This window comes from Laccaria bicolor, genomic scaffold (assembly GCF_000143565.1).
Source record: "Laccaria bicolor S238N-H82 LACBIscaffold_16 genomic scaffold, whole genome shotgun sequence".
Lineage (NCBI taxonomy): Eukaryota > Fungi > Basidiomycota > Agaricomycetes > Agaricales > Hydnangiaceae > Laccaria > Laccaria bicolor.
Window position 1 is genome coordinate 724,299 of NW_001889887.1, and position 12,807 is coordinate 737,105.

Sequence of the window (12,807 nt, forward strand, 5' to 3'; positions counted from 1 at the left end):
GACTTGAGCGCCGAAGACAAAAAATTGATGAAAAATGAATGAAAAATAGAAACATGTCAAAAACGGACACACATCCTGTTTTTGAGTCGTTTTCTAGCTCCGTTTTTTATCTCATTTTTCTAGAAAATGAAATAAAAAATGAGATAAAAAATGAATCAAATTGGCTACCGTGAACTCCCCTAATATAGAGATGAGTCTGAGGAGTGTCTGTTGTAAACCATGCTCCTGTTGAAAATACAACGGTTTCTTGAAGTTTCTCAATCACGGTGTTCTGTATACCATCTACTGTAGCATTTTGTTCAATTCAACAGGGCCCGTGATGCATGACATATCTGTCAAAATTTTGGTTTCAACAACCACACAAATTTGCCGTGACAAGCCGAAAATTTGGGCAAATTTTCGACCACTCAGCGCCGCAGGCCACGAAATTTTTTGACATTTATCACATGAGCGCCAGATGATTTCGACACCTTACAAAAATCTGCGTGACCACCGTGACATTTCAGCAATTTGAAGGGCACCGTGACATGTGACCGTCGAATTGAATGAAATGCTACAGTACTTGCATACTGGTGCAGAGTGGAATAAAACTCAACATATAGTACTCCGTCCGAGTCCCAAGCATCATATTTTGAGCCGATACCAAATCATGAGGGGCCTGAGTGGTGAGCCTAACATGAACTAAAGCCACTGAATACTATGTGTTTGTTGTGCTCACCTATTGCGCAACCCTGTTCTAAGGGGATTTAGTCGCTGAGTGGGATTCTTACCAACGGCGAGTAAGTCTGGCGAACGTCGAACGTAAGGGTTGAGTAATGGTGTGATGACCCTAAATGCAGGTCTGAATCTAGAGAGAAAGAAGAAGCCTGATCACGCGAGAGTCCGCTTATGCCCTGGATAACCACGAGCGCGGATGTCTCAACCTTCTCGGAAAGCCGCAGAAGGGAGTGAACAAGTCCCTTCGGAGAAATGGGAAAATACAAGAAAGCTTCGTTAGCTTTCACAGGAGACACGAGCTCCTAAAGTTAGTTCTATAGGAACTGACCTTGATCTCTTCGAACGCGAATCTTCAACAGGCTTGAGGCGAGTCGTGAGTACGATGCTCGTGCAACAAGATAGGAAAAGAATATGGTGTAAGAAGAAGTAATATTCTTTTCTGTTTACAAGGTAGTTATACTAAACGTGACTAAACATGACTAAGCGTGATTGCGTGACTCTGAAGATTGTAGAAGAGGAATTGCGCTAGAGAAGGATACAAACATCGTTGAATAGGAAATATAACGAGAGAGGGGAATGCCTTAGTATCGACCCCTCACAAAGCCCCCCTATTTCCGATTTGACGGGTTCTGTACTCCTCCGGAATTTCGATGCGAGCAATGCGAGACTTGTGCCAATCGACGTGGAAACCGTCTAAAATCCGGGTATGAAGGTGCATTAAGGAAGCTGGTACGATGTGGTTCAAACGATCACGATTTCCTCTGCTCATGCGATTCCGACGCCGAAAATAATCGTTCCACATTCCTGGCGTGCGGAATTTCGCTGTACCCTGTAAGATTTCCTTGGTCAAGTCCACGAACATGTCCTCCATGCGACTATCCCACTCGCCCGTCCAGAAGAAGCAGCCGTCGTCCAATATGTCCTTGGATGGGTAGAGGGATTTATCTTTGTCACTGTCGCTACGGATACAGCCAAACATGACGTCGACTTCTTGCGGAGACATCTCGTCGGTGTATAAAAACAACGGGTGTTCGTCGTCGGAATCGATGTATCCGCGACGATGAACGTAGACGTCTGGGGAAGGCCCTGACATGAACTGCGCGACCAGTTCTGCTCCGCCCCATTTGCGACCTAGCCAAGCGATAGGGCCCCCCATGCCTATGAGAATCCTGGCATGAGGGCGACGAATGACGTCGTTGACACGGCTCATGTAGTAAGCCTTAAGGGCCCCTTGAGCTGTGTAGAGAAAAGGCGGTTCCACGTTACAGGTTGGCTTCCCAACGAGTCGGTCCATATCCGATACCTCTTCTGGTTTAAAACGACTGAAATCCTCGACTTTGACCCCGATCGCGAACGGAATGCTGAAGCAGATGGCTTTGAAAAGGATGGCGGCCATAGATGATGCGTCGCCGGAGCAAGCTGCCCAATAGCGAAGTCGAGCTTGAGCCTTGGGGTCAGGAATGAGTAGGAACCCTACGTCGAGGAACTCCAAGTTCCAGTTCAAGGGCTTCTTGCTGGACCACGTTGCTTCGCGAACTGCAAATTCATCTCCCAACCTGCGTAATTCCGCCAGGAAAGTACTCCGCGATGCTGGTAGTAGCTGCTTGCGTGAGGAGGTGGGGGGAGAGGCTGACCGTCGAGAGTCTCGGGAGCTGCGTCGCTCGGAGGTGTCAGACCGGCGGACCGATGATGCTCGTGACTGGGACAAAAGAGGAGAAGGCGCAGACATCGCCTGTACCCATCTGGATGGAATTTCCTCGGAAGCTGTCATGCGTGGCACTGGAATGCTAGGATGAGCTTCGGGAACCCAGCTAGGACGTGGAAGCATCGTGACTGAAGCCTCGTCGCGCTGTGGCGAAGCATTGGGGTTGGGGGAACCTGCAGACGAGTCGCTGCTGACTTCCCCTGGAAGACGCAGACGTCCCCACTTGTCAAAGCTTTCCTTGGGGGAAGGGGCGTACAAGCTTTTGAAGATTTCTCGAATCTCGCGGTTGCCGCGTTTTGCTTCTACGCTGATGCCTGAGCCCTCCGTCCCCGCTTTCTGACCAGAACCTGGGTTGGTTACTCGTGGTTTCCATCGCCAAATCGTCACCATACCTCCAGTCATCTCCAAGTCGATGAAGAAGTGGAACTTCTCGGCGTAGTCTTTGACGATCACGAAGTCTGTGATAGGGCGTCGAGCCCATCCCTCAAAGTCTACTATGTAAACTGTGGCGGTGGCAGGGATGTCGATGAATAGTGGAGAGGAGATGTGATCGGGTGGAGAGTGGAGCTGTAAGAATTCGTCGTGACGTCGGATTGTTGTGATTTCCTCGTCATAGCCCATTATCTCTTCCGCGTCGACCTCGGTTCTGTCCAGCGCTGTACAGGCGTCATGATAGGCTTGAAGGATGCGGGGGGACAGCTGGGTGAGGCTGGGGTATTGAGTATGGTCGTCCATCCAGAAGTAATAAACCGGGACGTCCTCCGCTAACAGGTGTGCGATGTTGAGATGGTGCCAATTTCTGACTAGATCCAAGAATACGCCTCGTTTCTTCAGGCTGCGAAGCTGGAAAGTCCTGATGAAATCTACCATCCAAGGATGTAGAGAAAAGTCCCAACGAGTGACTGACGAGGTCCACCAATTGAGAAATCCCAAGAACTCCAAGGCCTTCGCTCGAGCTTCCCTGGTAATGGAGTCGACGCTGTCTGCTGAGTCCCAGCCCGACTGTAAGCGGAGATAGTTGAACTTCAAAGGATGGTCGGTGCCCTTGATGAAAGGGTGGTTGGAGACGACTGATTCGACGCACAACCATAGACGCGAAAGCAAGTCCATTGCTTTCTCCCGTAGATCGGTTGCTAAGTAGAACTTTCCTCCGTTGTTGATGATGGGCGCACTTCCCTTGTTAAAGTACCAAGGGACGTTGTCGTTTTCGTCGGGGAAGGATTCGATTACGTTCCACGCGTCCCAGTGGTAGCGTTGACTGAACCAGGCGGGCTCCTTCGTCCAAGTCCACGCCGTTGGCCGTGCGCAGGTCTCCTCCAGCTGAAATGCTCGATCCTCCAAAGCTTGCTGAAAGACATCCGTAGAGGGAATCTTACCTGCTGATGCGTTCAACGCAATCCATTCCCCCGCCGGCATTACTTCTCGACCTGATGTTGGGACAATCCCATCTCCGTCGGTATACAAGAATTCCATGATGTCGTGGATGAGTATGCGCAGTGAATCCAAATGAGAAAAGAGAAACGATGTAAGAGGAAAGAAGGAAAGAACAAAAAACAAAAGGAAAGGGTATACGGTCGTCTATCAGTGAGATCCATCACTGATCTAGACGAGATAAGTTAGGTAGTGTTATTACAAATCATTGGGGGGGGTCTCCCCCTTCACCCTGACGCTGCCATTTAGCAACAACTTCTGGGGCGTTAGTGAGCGCTTTCCTCGGCTCCCAGGTGTCGTAGAGAGGGCTGTAACCCTCCCAGCGAACGAGGTACTCTAGGCCCTTACGTGTCCGCCTTTCCGCTATAATCCGATCCACTTCATACTCTTCTTTGGCCGGTACGGCGGTGCGTGTTTCAGGGAGAGTGGTGCGAGGTCCGAACTCGATAGGTGACTCTTCATACTTTTTGAGATGTTGGTAATTGAAAATAGGAAGCCCCGGATACAAACTACTCATCCGAAGACGGTACACGTTCGGATTGATTCTCTGCATCACCTCAAACGGCCCTATCCACCTTTGAGTGAGTTTCTTTCCCTCCCCTTTGGACTCGATCCATTCTAAAGCGTGCGGATTGACTAGTACGCGATCGCCTTTTTTCAAGTGGGGTATCGGCTTCCGACCGTTGTTATAAGAACGGGTTTGTTGATCCTGCGCTTTGGCGATCGCTCGCCTGGCGCTATCCCTGTGCATAGCCATATTCTCCAAGAAGGTAACTGCCTCTGGTGTCAAAGCTCGATTCAAGACTTCGTCGTTCCGTTTGGTCCCGGTGAAGTCCAATGGCGTTCGAGGGTGGAAGCCCAATAAAAGGTGAAAAGGTGCTGCACTCGTGGACGAGTGGATCGCGCTGTTGTAGGCGAATTCCAACAGGTGTAACCATTTCGACCAGTCGGATTTATTACTTGAAACGAATGCGCGCAACATAGTGGTGAGCAATCTATTTACGACTTCCGTTTGCCCGTCGTGTTGAGGGTGATGGGATGACGATAGGCTCATCCGTGTCTGAAGAAATTTTGCGATGCCTATCCAGAAATCGGCTGTCCATCTGGGGTCTCTATCCGTTATTATGCTCTCTGGCAAACCGTAACGACAAACGATATGCTTGACGAAGAGATCCGCGAAGCCTTCGGAATCTAGCCCAGTCGTGGTTGGAATGAACGACGCATGTTTCGACAAACGATCAACCACGACATAAATGGCGTTGAAACCGTCTGACCATGGCAGATTAACGATAAAGTCCATGGAAATCGACTGGTAGGGTCGGGAGGGGATGGGATTGGGAATAAGTAAGCCGAATTTGTTGAAATTAGAGAATTTTGATTTCTGGCATACGTCGCAGGTCTTACAGAACTTTTCGATATCTATTTTCATCCTTTTCCAATAAAAGCGGGGACTTAGGGATTGCCATAATCGTTCGGGTCCCGCGTGCGCTGATTCCAGAGGGTTTTCATGTGCTTCCATCAAGACGAAGTTCCTTTGACTCGTAGGCACGCAAAGACGGGGCTGGTAATCTTCGTTGCTGAAGAAAACCATGCCATCTTTGTCCACGAAGAATCGGCGACCTTGGGTGAATCTGTCATGGGAATACTTCGGGTCTGTAGCTATGGTTTTGAAAGACGGATCGTGTAAGTAGCCCTCTCTCCATTCTTTCTTTGCTTTTTCATCCATGGATAGGTGAACCGTAGGAGGAGGATTCAAAGCTCCCCAGTATTCGGTCGTAGTCCGCAGAGTATCGAGTTCCTCCCCCTCCTCCTTGGTACGGTCATTTCCTTGTTCCTGGATGATGGCCTCCTTAGGAGCGGGTCTGTCGACTTGCGATGCCTCGCTGCTTCTTTTATTTCTGGAACGTACGTTAATCATGGCCTCTCTGGGCGTGTCCAGGCAGTCTTCTATTGACCAGGCTGTGAAGCAGTATGCTGCCATTCTCTCTGCCGGCCGTTCGACTTCCTGTCTGACGTCCAGCGTCTCCTTAGCCAGTATCACTGGTTCATTGACTTCGGGAGGAGAAGTTTGAGGCGGTGGAGCTCGCGGGAGCCTCGATAGAGGGTCTACGTTAGAATGCACTCTACCCGCTCGGTGCACGATTTCCAATTTAGGCGCGTATGCTGAAAAAATTGCTCCCCACGCAGCGAGACGTCGATTTGCATTCTCGTAGGTCCTCGCCCACTGTAGGGCTGAATGATCCGTCACCAATAGTACGTCTTCACCTTCAATGAAAGGCTGAAACTTGACAAGCCCTTCTTTCGCAGCTAAAGCTTCGCGCTCAGTTGTTGAATAACGTGTTTCGGCGTTCTTGAATAATCGAGACCAGTATGCTATGACTCGCTCGACGTGAACTGTCGTGTCATCAAAATCAGGAGCCCATTCATCTTCGAACGTCGAATCCTTCTTCGCTGTCCCTATAGATGTGACCAAACGAGGAGGTTTCAATCCGTTCTCATACGCTTTCCTTAATCGTTCGTAAGTCCGTGTTCCTTTCAGGTCTCGTACTTTAATCGGCTGAACTTGCTGTAGAGAGCAACCCAGAGCCTCATCTGAGGCGTCGGAGTACAGACGATACGGAAGCCCTTCCATGGGGTGGCCCAGAACTGGACTACTGTTCAAAGAGGATTTGGCAGCCTGGAATGCGTGTTCCTGTTCTATGCCCCATATCCATTTATGCCCTTTGCGTAGGAGTTGGAACAAGGGGGCGCAGATGGAGGCATAGTAGGGGATGAACGCGGAAAAGTAGACTATCATTCCCAAGAAAGCCTGTAATTGTGACAACTTCCTTGGGCGCTCCAATTCGATAATGGCTTTAACCTTTTCCGCGTGAGTCGATAGCCCTAAACGCGAAACTTTGTGACCCAGAAGTAAGATTGAACCGTAAAATAGATGACATTTCTTCGGGGAGAGAGTCAGTCCTGCTTTCTCTATTGCTTCTAGGACCTTGTCCAGATGGTCAATGTGTTCTTCATACGACTTGGAATAGATGACGATATCATCTATATACACCAAGCAGAAAATCCACAGGTACGGTGCGAGGATGCCTTGCATCACTCTCTGAAATATTGAAGGACCATTACGTAAGCCAAAAGGCAGCCGTCTGAACTGGAACAAGCCTCGGTGAGTTCTAAAGGCCGTTTTCTCGATGTCTTCTTCCGCTAGCTCGAGCTGTGTGAATCCGGATAAAGCGTCCAAGGATGATAGAACTTGTGCTCCCGACAGTGAGGCTAAAATTTCGGACTGTCTTGGTATAGGAAACTCATCAGGAATTGTAGCTGCGTTCAATTTCCTGTAGTCCACGCAGAACCTCGGCTTGCCGTTCCGGTAGGCGATCACAACTGGCGCCCCCCAAGGACTTTTGGAAGGCTCGATCACTCCCTGCTCGAACCACGTATCTATCTGCTCGTTGATGATGGCTCTTTTCTCCGGAGAGGAGCTATACATAGGCAAAGATATCGGCACTTGACCATCTACCGTCCGAATATGCACCTTGGCTGGTAAATTTCCCAGCCTCCCGTCAAAACCGAATGCCTTGACGCGTTTACGTAGCATTGCCCAAGCTCTCTCCTTCAAGTGGTCTGGAAGACTGCCGACATCGATTAAATCCTCAAGTTCTGAGGAAGAGTAAACAGTTGGGTCAGGCATGGCCGCTGTTTTAGGCCCATACTCTTCAGGTTCCGAGTCTTCTCCACCTTGGCCTTTTGAACCCTCATTGTCCATTTGTACTGCGATAACGGTTCGTATCTTATCTGCTGTTTCTTGGAATTGTCTGAACTCTTCTGGAGAGCTTGGGCTGTCGAAGTAACTTCCTGGATCGCAGATAGATCCTATGATCTCCCCCTTGCGAATATAGCGAGGATGATCCGTTGGATTAGCTATTGGGACCCAAGGATGAGCCGCTGAGATCAATACGTTAGGGACGGCGAAGAACGAATCGTTCGCATTCGCGAGTAGGTTTTTCTGTATTAACCATTCCCGGTCCTCTCCTAATTGACCTTCCACCCGGATAGGTTTACTTTCGTGAGGCTTCAGACGGTAGTCTTCTGCTGCTCTCACGGTTTTCTCTTCCAGACCAAATTTTACCTTGCGACGGTGTCTCTTATTTTTGTTACGCCGATGAAGGCGACGACGCACGAATTGTCCAACCATGTAGGCACTTTGACGCAATCGACCGAAGTCCTTCGTCCGCTCCACGGGAACTGCCTTAATTCGGTAATCATGTCGTCGGAATGAAATGTGAGTGCCTTCTTCGACGTTTCTGGTGACGCAAGTTTCATAAGATTGTTGGAAGTCTTCGCCCAGAAGTATAGGAACCGTCATGTTCGGAACAACGTAAGCTTCCGCTTCCGTTTCGATGACGTCCCCATCCTCGCTGACCATGTAAACAGGTATGCTAACGAATCCTCTTAGCTTCGCGTCTTTATCTGTTAACTGCCATAGCTGCATCCGCATACCCTGCTTTATCTTCGGTTTATCAACTAGCGAGTCATAAAATTCGCTTGATATCAAAGTTATGTCCGCACATGAGTCCAATCGAAGGTCTGTCTCACTGTTATTTAAAGATCCTACATGTCCTCTGACGGAGAGTACGGAAACTCCGATGGCGGATGTCCCTTCGGGCCTCGAGCGGACCTTAGGAATGCGGATAAATCTTTCCTTTGATGGGGGTGGGTCGATACTGCTGATAGGTGGGTCTTTTATTTCTGCAGGTTTCATCTCCTCTGATGGAACATATTCGGAAGTTGAAGCCTTGAATTTATCGTTAGGAGAGCTTGCAAAATCGTCCCTTGAATGTCTTTCGGGATTGACGTCTTCTGGTCTAGGAACTCTTTCGCTTTTAGAAGCGGTGTGTACTTCCTTTTGTTGTTCCGTGTCGTCGTCCTCCCCGATTTGATACAATAGATGGGTTTCCGATTTTTCTTTAGCTCTATACTCCACCCAATATTCATCTTCAACCTCTTCCGCGAACATCGTTTGCTTCCTCCAGGGTTCCGTTGTTTTGTAGGTCTTACGTTCTCTTACATCATGGAGCTCCTCCTGAGCTCGTAGAACAGCCTCGTCAAAACCCTTCTCCGAGTCTTCAATCGTTTTATGTTCCTTTGCTAAACGTTCTGCTACGAGAACCGAATACACGCTGCTATAATAATTCTCGAGGTCCTCTATTTCGTTGAGTTCGATGCGGTAAGCTGACTTCCCCTGTTTCGCTTGATAGACGTCCCAATCTGGACATTCTTTGTCCCAATGGTTTTCGCTTCCGCATACCTTGCAAGGGGAGGGGGGTAAACGACCCATTTTAGTAGTAACGTGGTCGTTTTTGCAATATGGATACCCTCCTTTAGGAGGAGGGCGTTGTCTCTTTTTCAACACCTGGTACGCTTCCTTTATTGCCCTAGGACTAGACGAGATTTCATGCTCGCATTCTTCTCTACTTAGCTGACCTAAGAATGCTTCGTGAATCACCTCATCTTCTTTTGTTTCGTCAGAACTGACGAGTTTAGCAGATCTTTCGAAAGGGCGATTCCGATCAGTGCTAATTCCCAACCGCCTTAACGTTGACAGCAAATTGTCCGATGTGAGGATATTTGATGACTCATATTTCGCTGCATGTATGAGTGCGTACTCATGGTCGGTGGCTCGTGAGTAAAGCAAGGATGTACTCCTAACTGTTTCGATATTCAGAATTGGTCCCCATGAAATAGGTGCTTTCTGCATCACCAAATAAACTTCCGTGGGACCTCCGTCGTCCGAAGCAGCTAACATCCTAGTGTGCATAATGCGGCGAGTAATGAACGCTGGTGGTGACTCGCGTTCAAATCCTTCCTGGCGGAACGATTGGCTTTCGTACTTCGTATTCATACTAATCTGCCAAGTTCGTCCCAAATAGTTATCCTTGATCCCTTTGAGATAGTACAAGTAGTGCGTCCTCATCTTTGCCTGTTCTGAATACGACAAAGTAGAAAACCACCACCAGATCTTAGAGTTCTCTTTTAAGCTTTTCCATAGCCAATACCCTAGTGCTTGCGGGATGTCACCTTCCAATGCGGCTAACTGTTGTACTTTCCAAAAGTATTCAATTGCCGTATCTTTGTTACCATCCCATATAGGAAGTTGATCCTGTTTTAGATCGTTTCTAATGGTCGCTCTAGTATCGCCGTAGGGTATCAGGCCTTGATTTTGATTTTCGTTTCTCTGATTTCCAAAATTTCCTCTGTTCGGACCTCCTCCTCCTCCTCCAGGAGGATCTCCGCCAGGAGGACCGTTGCCGCCCCCTCCATGATTTCGAGGAACGAGATTCGAAGTTCCGGAGGAAGACGAACTTTCATTGTCGCCGTCCTGACTTCTGTATGGATTGTTGCCACTGTTAATTCCTCCTCCGCCCCCCGAAGGATTACTATTTCCTCCGTTTCCACGATTAGAGTGGTTAGGATCATTGGAGGGTAAGTTGAATGTACCGGTAGACGCTCCCCGATTGATGTTTGTTTGATCCCTTTGTTCAAAAGGATTTGAGCGTCTAGACTGCAGAGCGTTCCTTCCTCGGGAAGGGTCGTCTAAATTCTGGAAAGCAGGCGTGTCGGGAAGGCCTAAGCCTACTAAGACACTTTGCTTGGAAAGTACGGTAGGGACAGGTAGTGGGAATTTTTGCCTATCTGGTTTGTCGAAAAATTGCGAACTTGAACGGAAAGGAGTGCCATACCCCACATTCAACATTCGAGGTGAGGTGGGAATACCGATATCGTTTTCGTGGCTTCTACCTTTACCCTTGTCTCTGGAGAAGATTTGACGTGTTCCTACAAACGGGGTATTTGATTCGTTATAGTGCAGTTCGGCTAGATTCTCGGGGAGAGGCAGAATTTTATCCCAAGTCGACCCATCCGTTAGTCTTCTTGGGGACTGAATTTCTTCTTGGAGGTGCGGTACACTTTGATATAGGTACCTCATTTTCGAATCCAACTCCCCCAAGTCGGACATTACTTCGTAGATTTCCGGATCGGTAGAAATGGGAGAAGTTGGGACTACGTAGTTTGAATCTTCGTAAGGCTGTCGGTACTGAGCTTCATACTTGGAAAGGTTCTCCTGTGCTAAGGTTATACGCCTATTAAACCCTTTCCAAGCCGCGTGTAATTGCGGCAAGTCCGTTGCCCCGGTTAAGATGTTCATGAACGTATCCCGTGGATCAACTTTGAAACACTTTCGTCTTTCCGGAATGAGCCCGGAGGTACGTTCCAAATATGATTGCAACTCCCCTATTACTTGTGATATATCTGCCAATAGCTCATTAACGAGCGCTATATTCGCGTCCGCGCTATCTAAGTAAATGATATCCCTTCCGGCTAGGGTTTTCTTTGCGATTAAGTTAGAAACGCGCTGTAAAGTAGAAAGCTCCTCGTCTCTCTCTTGTTGGTATTCTTCCATAAGCTTGGCCATTGGTGAGCTTGCATATCCTCCTTCACCGCCTGGACGGAACGGTTGAGTCATACTAGTTTCCGTCGCCGACATGTCTTCTACTTCCTGTGACGGCGTATTCCTCGAAGATAATGTCGTTACTGAAGGAGGTGATATGGGACTAGGGTTGTTTTTAGAGTTGGATGGAATAGAGGGACTGGATGACTGTAGATGAGTTTGTGGAGAGTCGGGGAATTGAGTAGGAGGGGAAGCCAGAATTTCTCCGGTCGCCGTGATGTCCGTAGTAGGAGTAACGGGAGTAGGGGATTTGAAATCGAATGCTAACGATGATTCGATAACGGAGTCGGCTAGACGAGGTTGAAAGGTAGTCTTAATGGGGTTTCTAGCTGGTTGGAATAGGTGATGTCTGAAGGTGACGTTTCTTCCTGAGGTAGAAGCTCCTTTGTTTTGCTTATCCGATGTCTGAAAGCGACTAGTATAGTCGGCTCGTAAAGCGGGTTTGAGAGTCGAAGGAGTAACGGAAGGAAATCGAGTGCTGGCAGGTAATCCCGGTGATTTAGTACTGCCGATGGTAGAAGATTGTTTCGTTGGCGAGACAGATCTAGATGATCTTTGGAAAGGTAAGCTGAGAGAAGAAGGGGGAGCTCCTCGCCTTGATCGTGATGCTCCCGATCTATTCGATCTCTCTCTATCGTCCTCTCCGAGGTCTAAGTCTGCTGTTACGCCGGCCAGGTTGCTGTTGGTTCCCACAGTGTCCACCTTTGCGCAACCCTGTTCTAAGGGGATTTAGTCGCTGAGTGGGATTCTTACCAACGGCGAGTAAGTCTGGCGAACGTCGAACGTAAGGGTTGAGTAATGGTGTGATGACCCTAAATGCAGGTCTGAATCTAGAGAGAAAGAAGAAGCCTGATCACGCGAGAGTCCGCTTATGCCCTGGATAACCACGAGCGCGGATGTCTCAACCTTCTCGGAAAGCCGCAGAAGGGAGTGAACAAGTCCCTTCGGAGAAATGGGAAAATACAAGAAAGCTTCGTTAGCTTTCACAGGAGACACGAGCTCCTAAAGTTAGTTCTATAGGAACTGACCTTGATCTCTTCGAACGCGAATCTTCAACAGGCTTGAGGCGAGTCGTGAGTACGATGCTCGTGCAACAAGATAGGAAAAGAATATGGTGTAAGAAGAAGTAATATTCTTTTCTGTTTACAAGGTAGTTATACTAAACGTGACTAAACATGACTAAGCGTGATTGCGTGACTCTGAAGATTGTAGAAGAGGAATTGCGCTAGAGAAGGATACAAACATCGTTGAATAGGAAATATAACGAGAGAGGGGAATGCCTTAGTATCGACCCCTCACACCTATTATACCTATACATTGGGGGAGGCCTACAAAGTATCGTAGATCATGTAAGTCCAGGTGGGTCTCAACTGTTTTCCTGATCATGATGAATGTCAATTAGATATTTATACATCATAGTCCTTCCTCTACGATTGTGTGCCAAAGAATC

General features: G+C 48.4%; 1 protein-coding gene across 1 annotated transcript; it reads right to left on the reverse strand.

Annotated features, from left to right (window-relative positions):
• Positions 1-1,312: 1,312 nt before the first annotated feature.
• LACBIDRAFT_299435 (uncharacterized protein) lies at positions 1,313-3,895 on the reverse strand (the record flags this gene model as incomplete). Its single annotated transcript, XM_001882404.1, has 1 exon — positions 1,313-3,895. One exon carries the CDS (start codon positions 3,893-3,895, stop codon positions 1,313-1,315), a length of 2,583 nt encoding a protein of 860 aa, XP_001882439.1.
• Between the last annotated feature and the right edge of the window lie 8,912 nt (positions 3,896-12,807).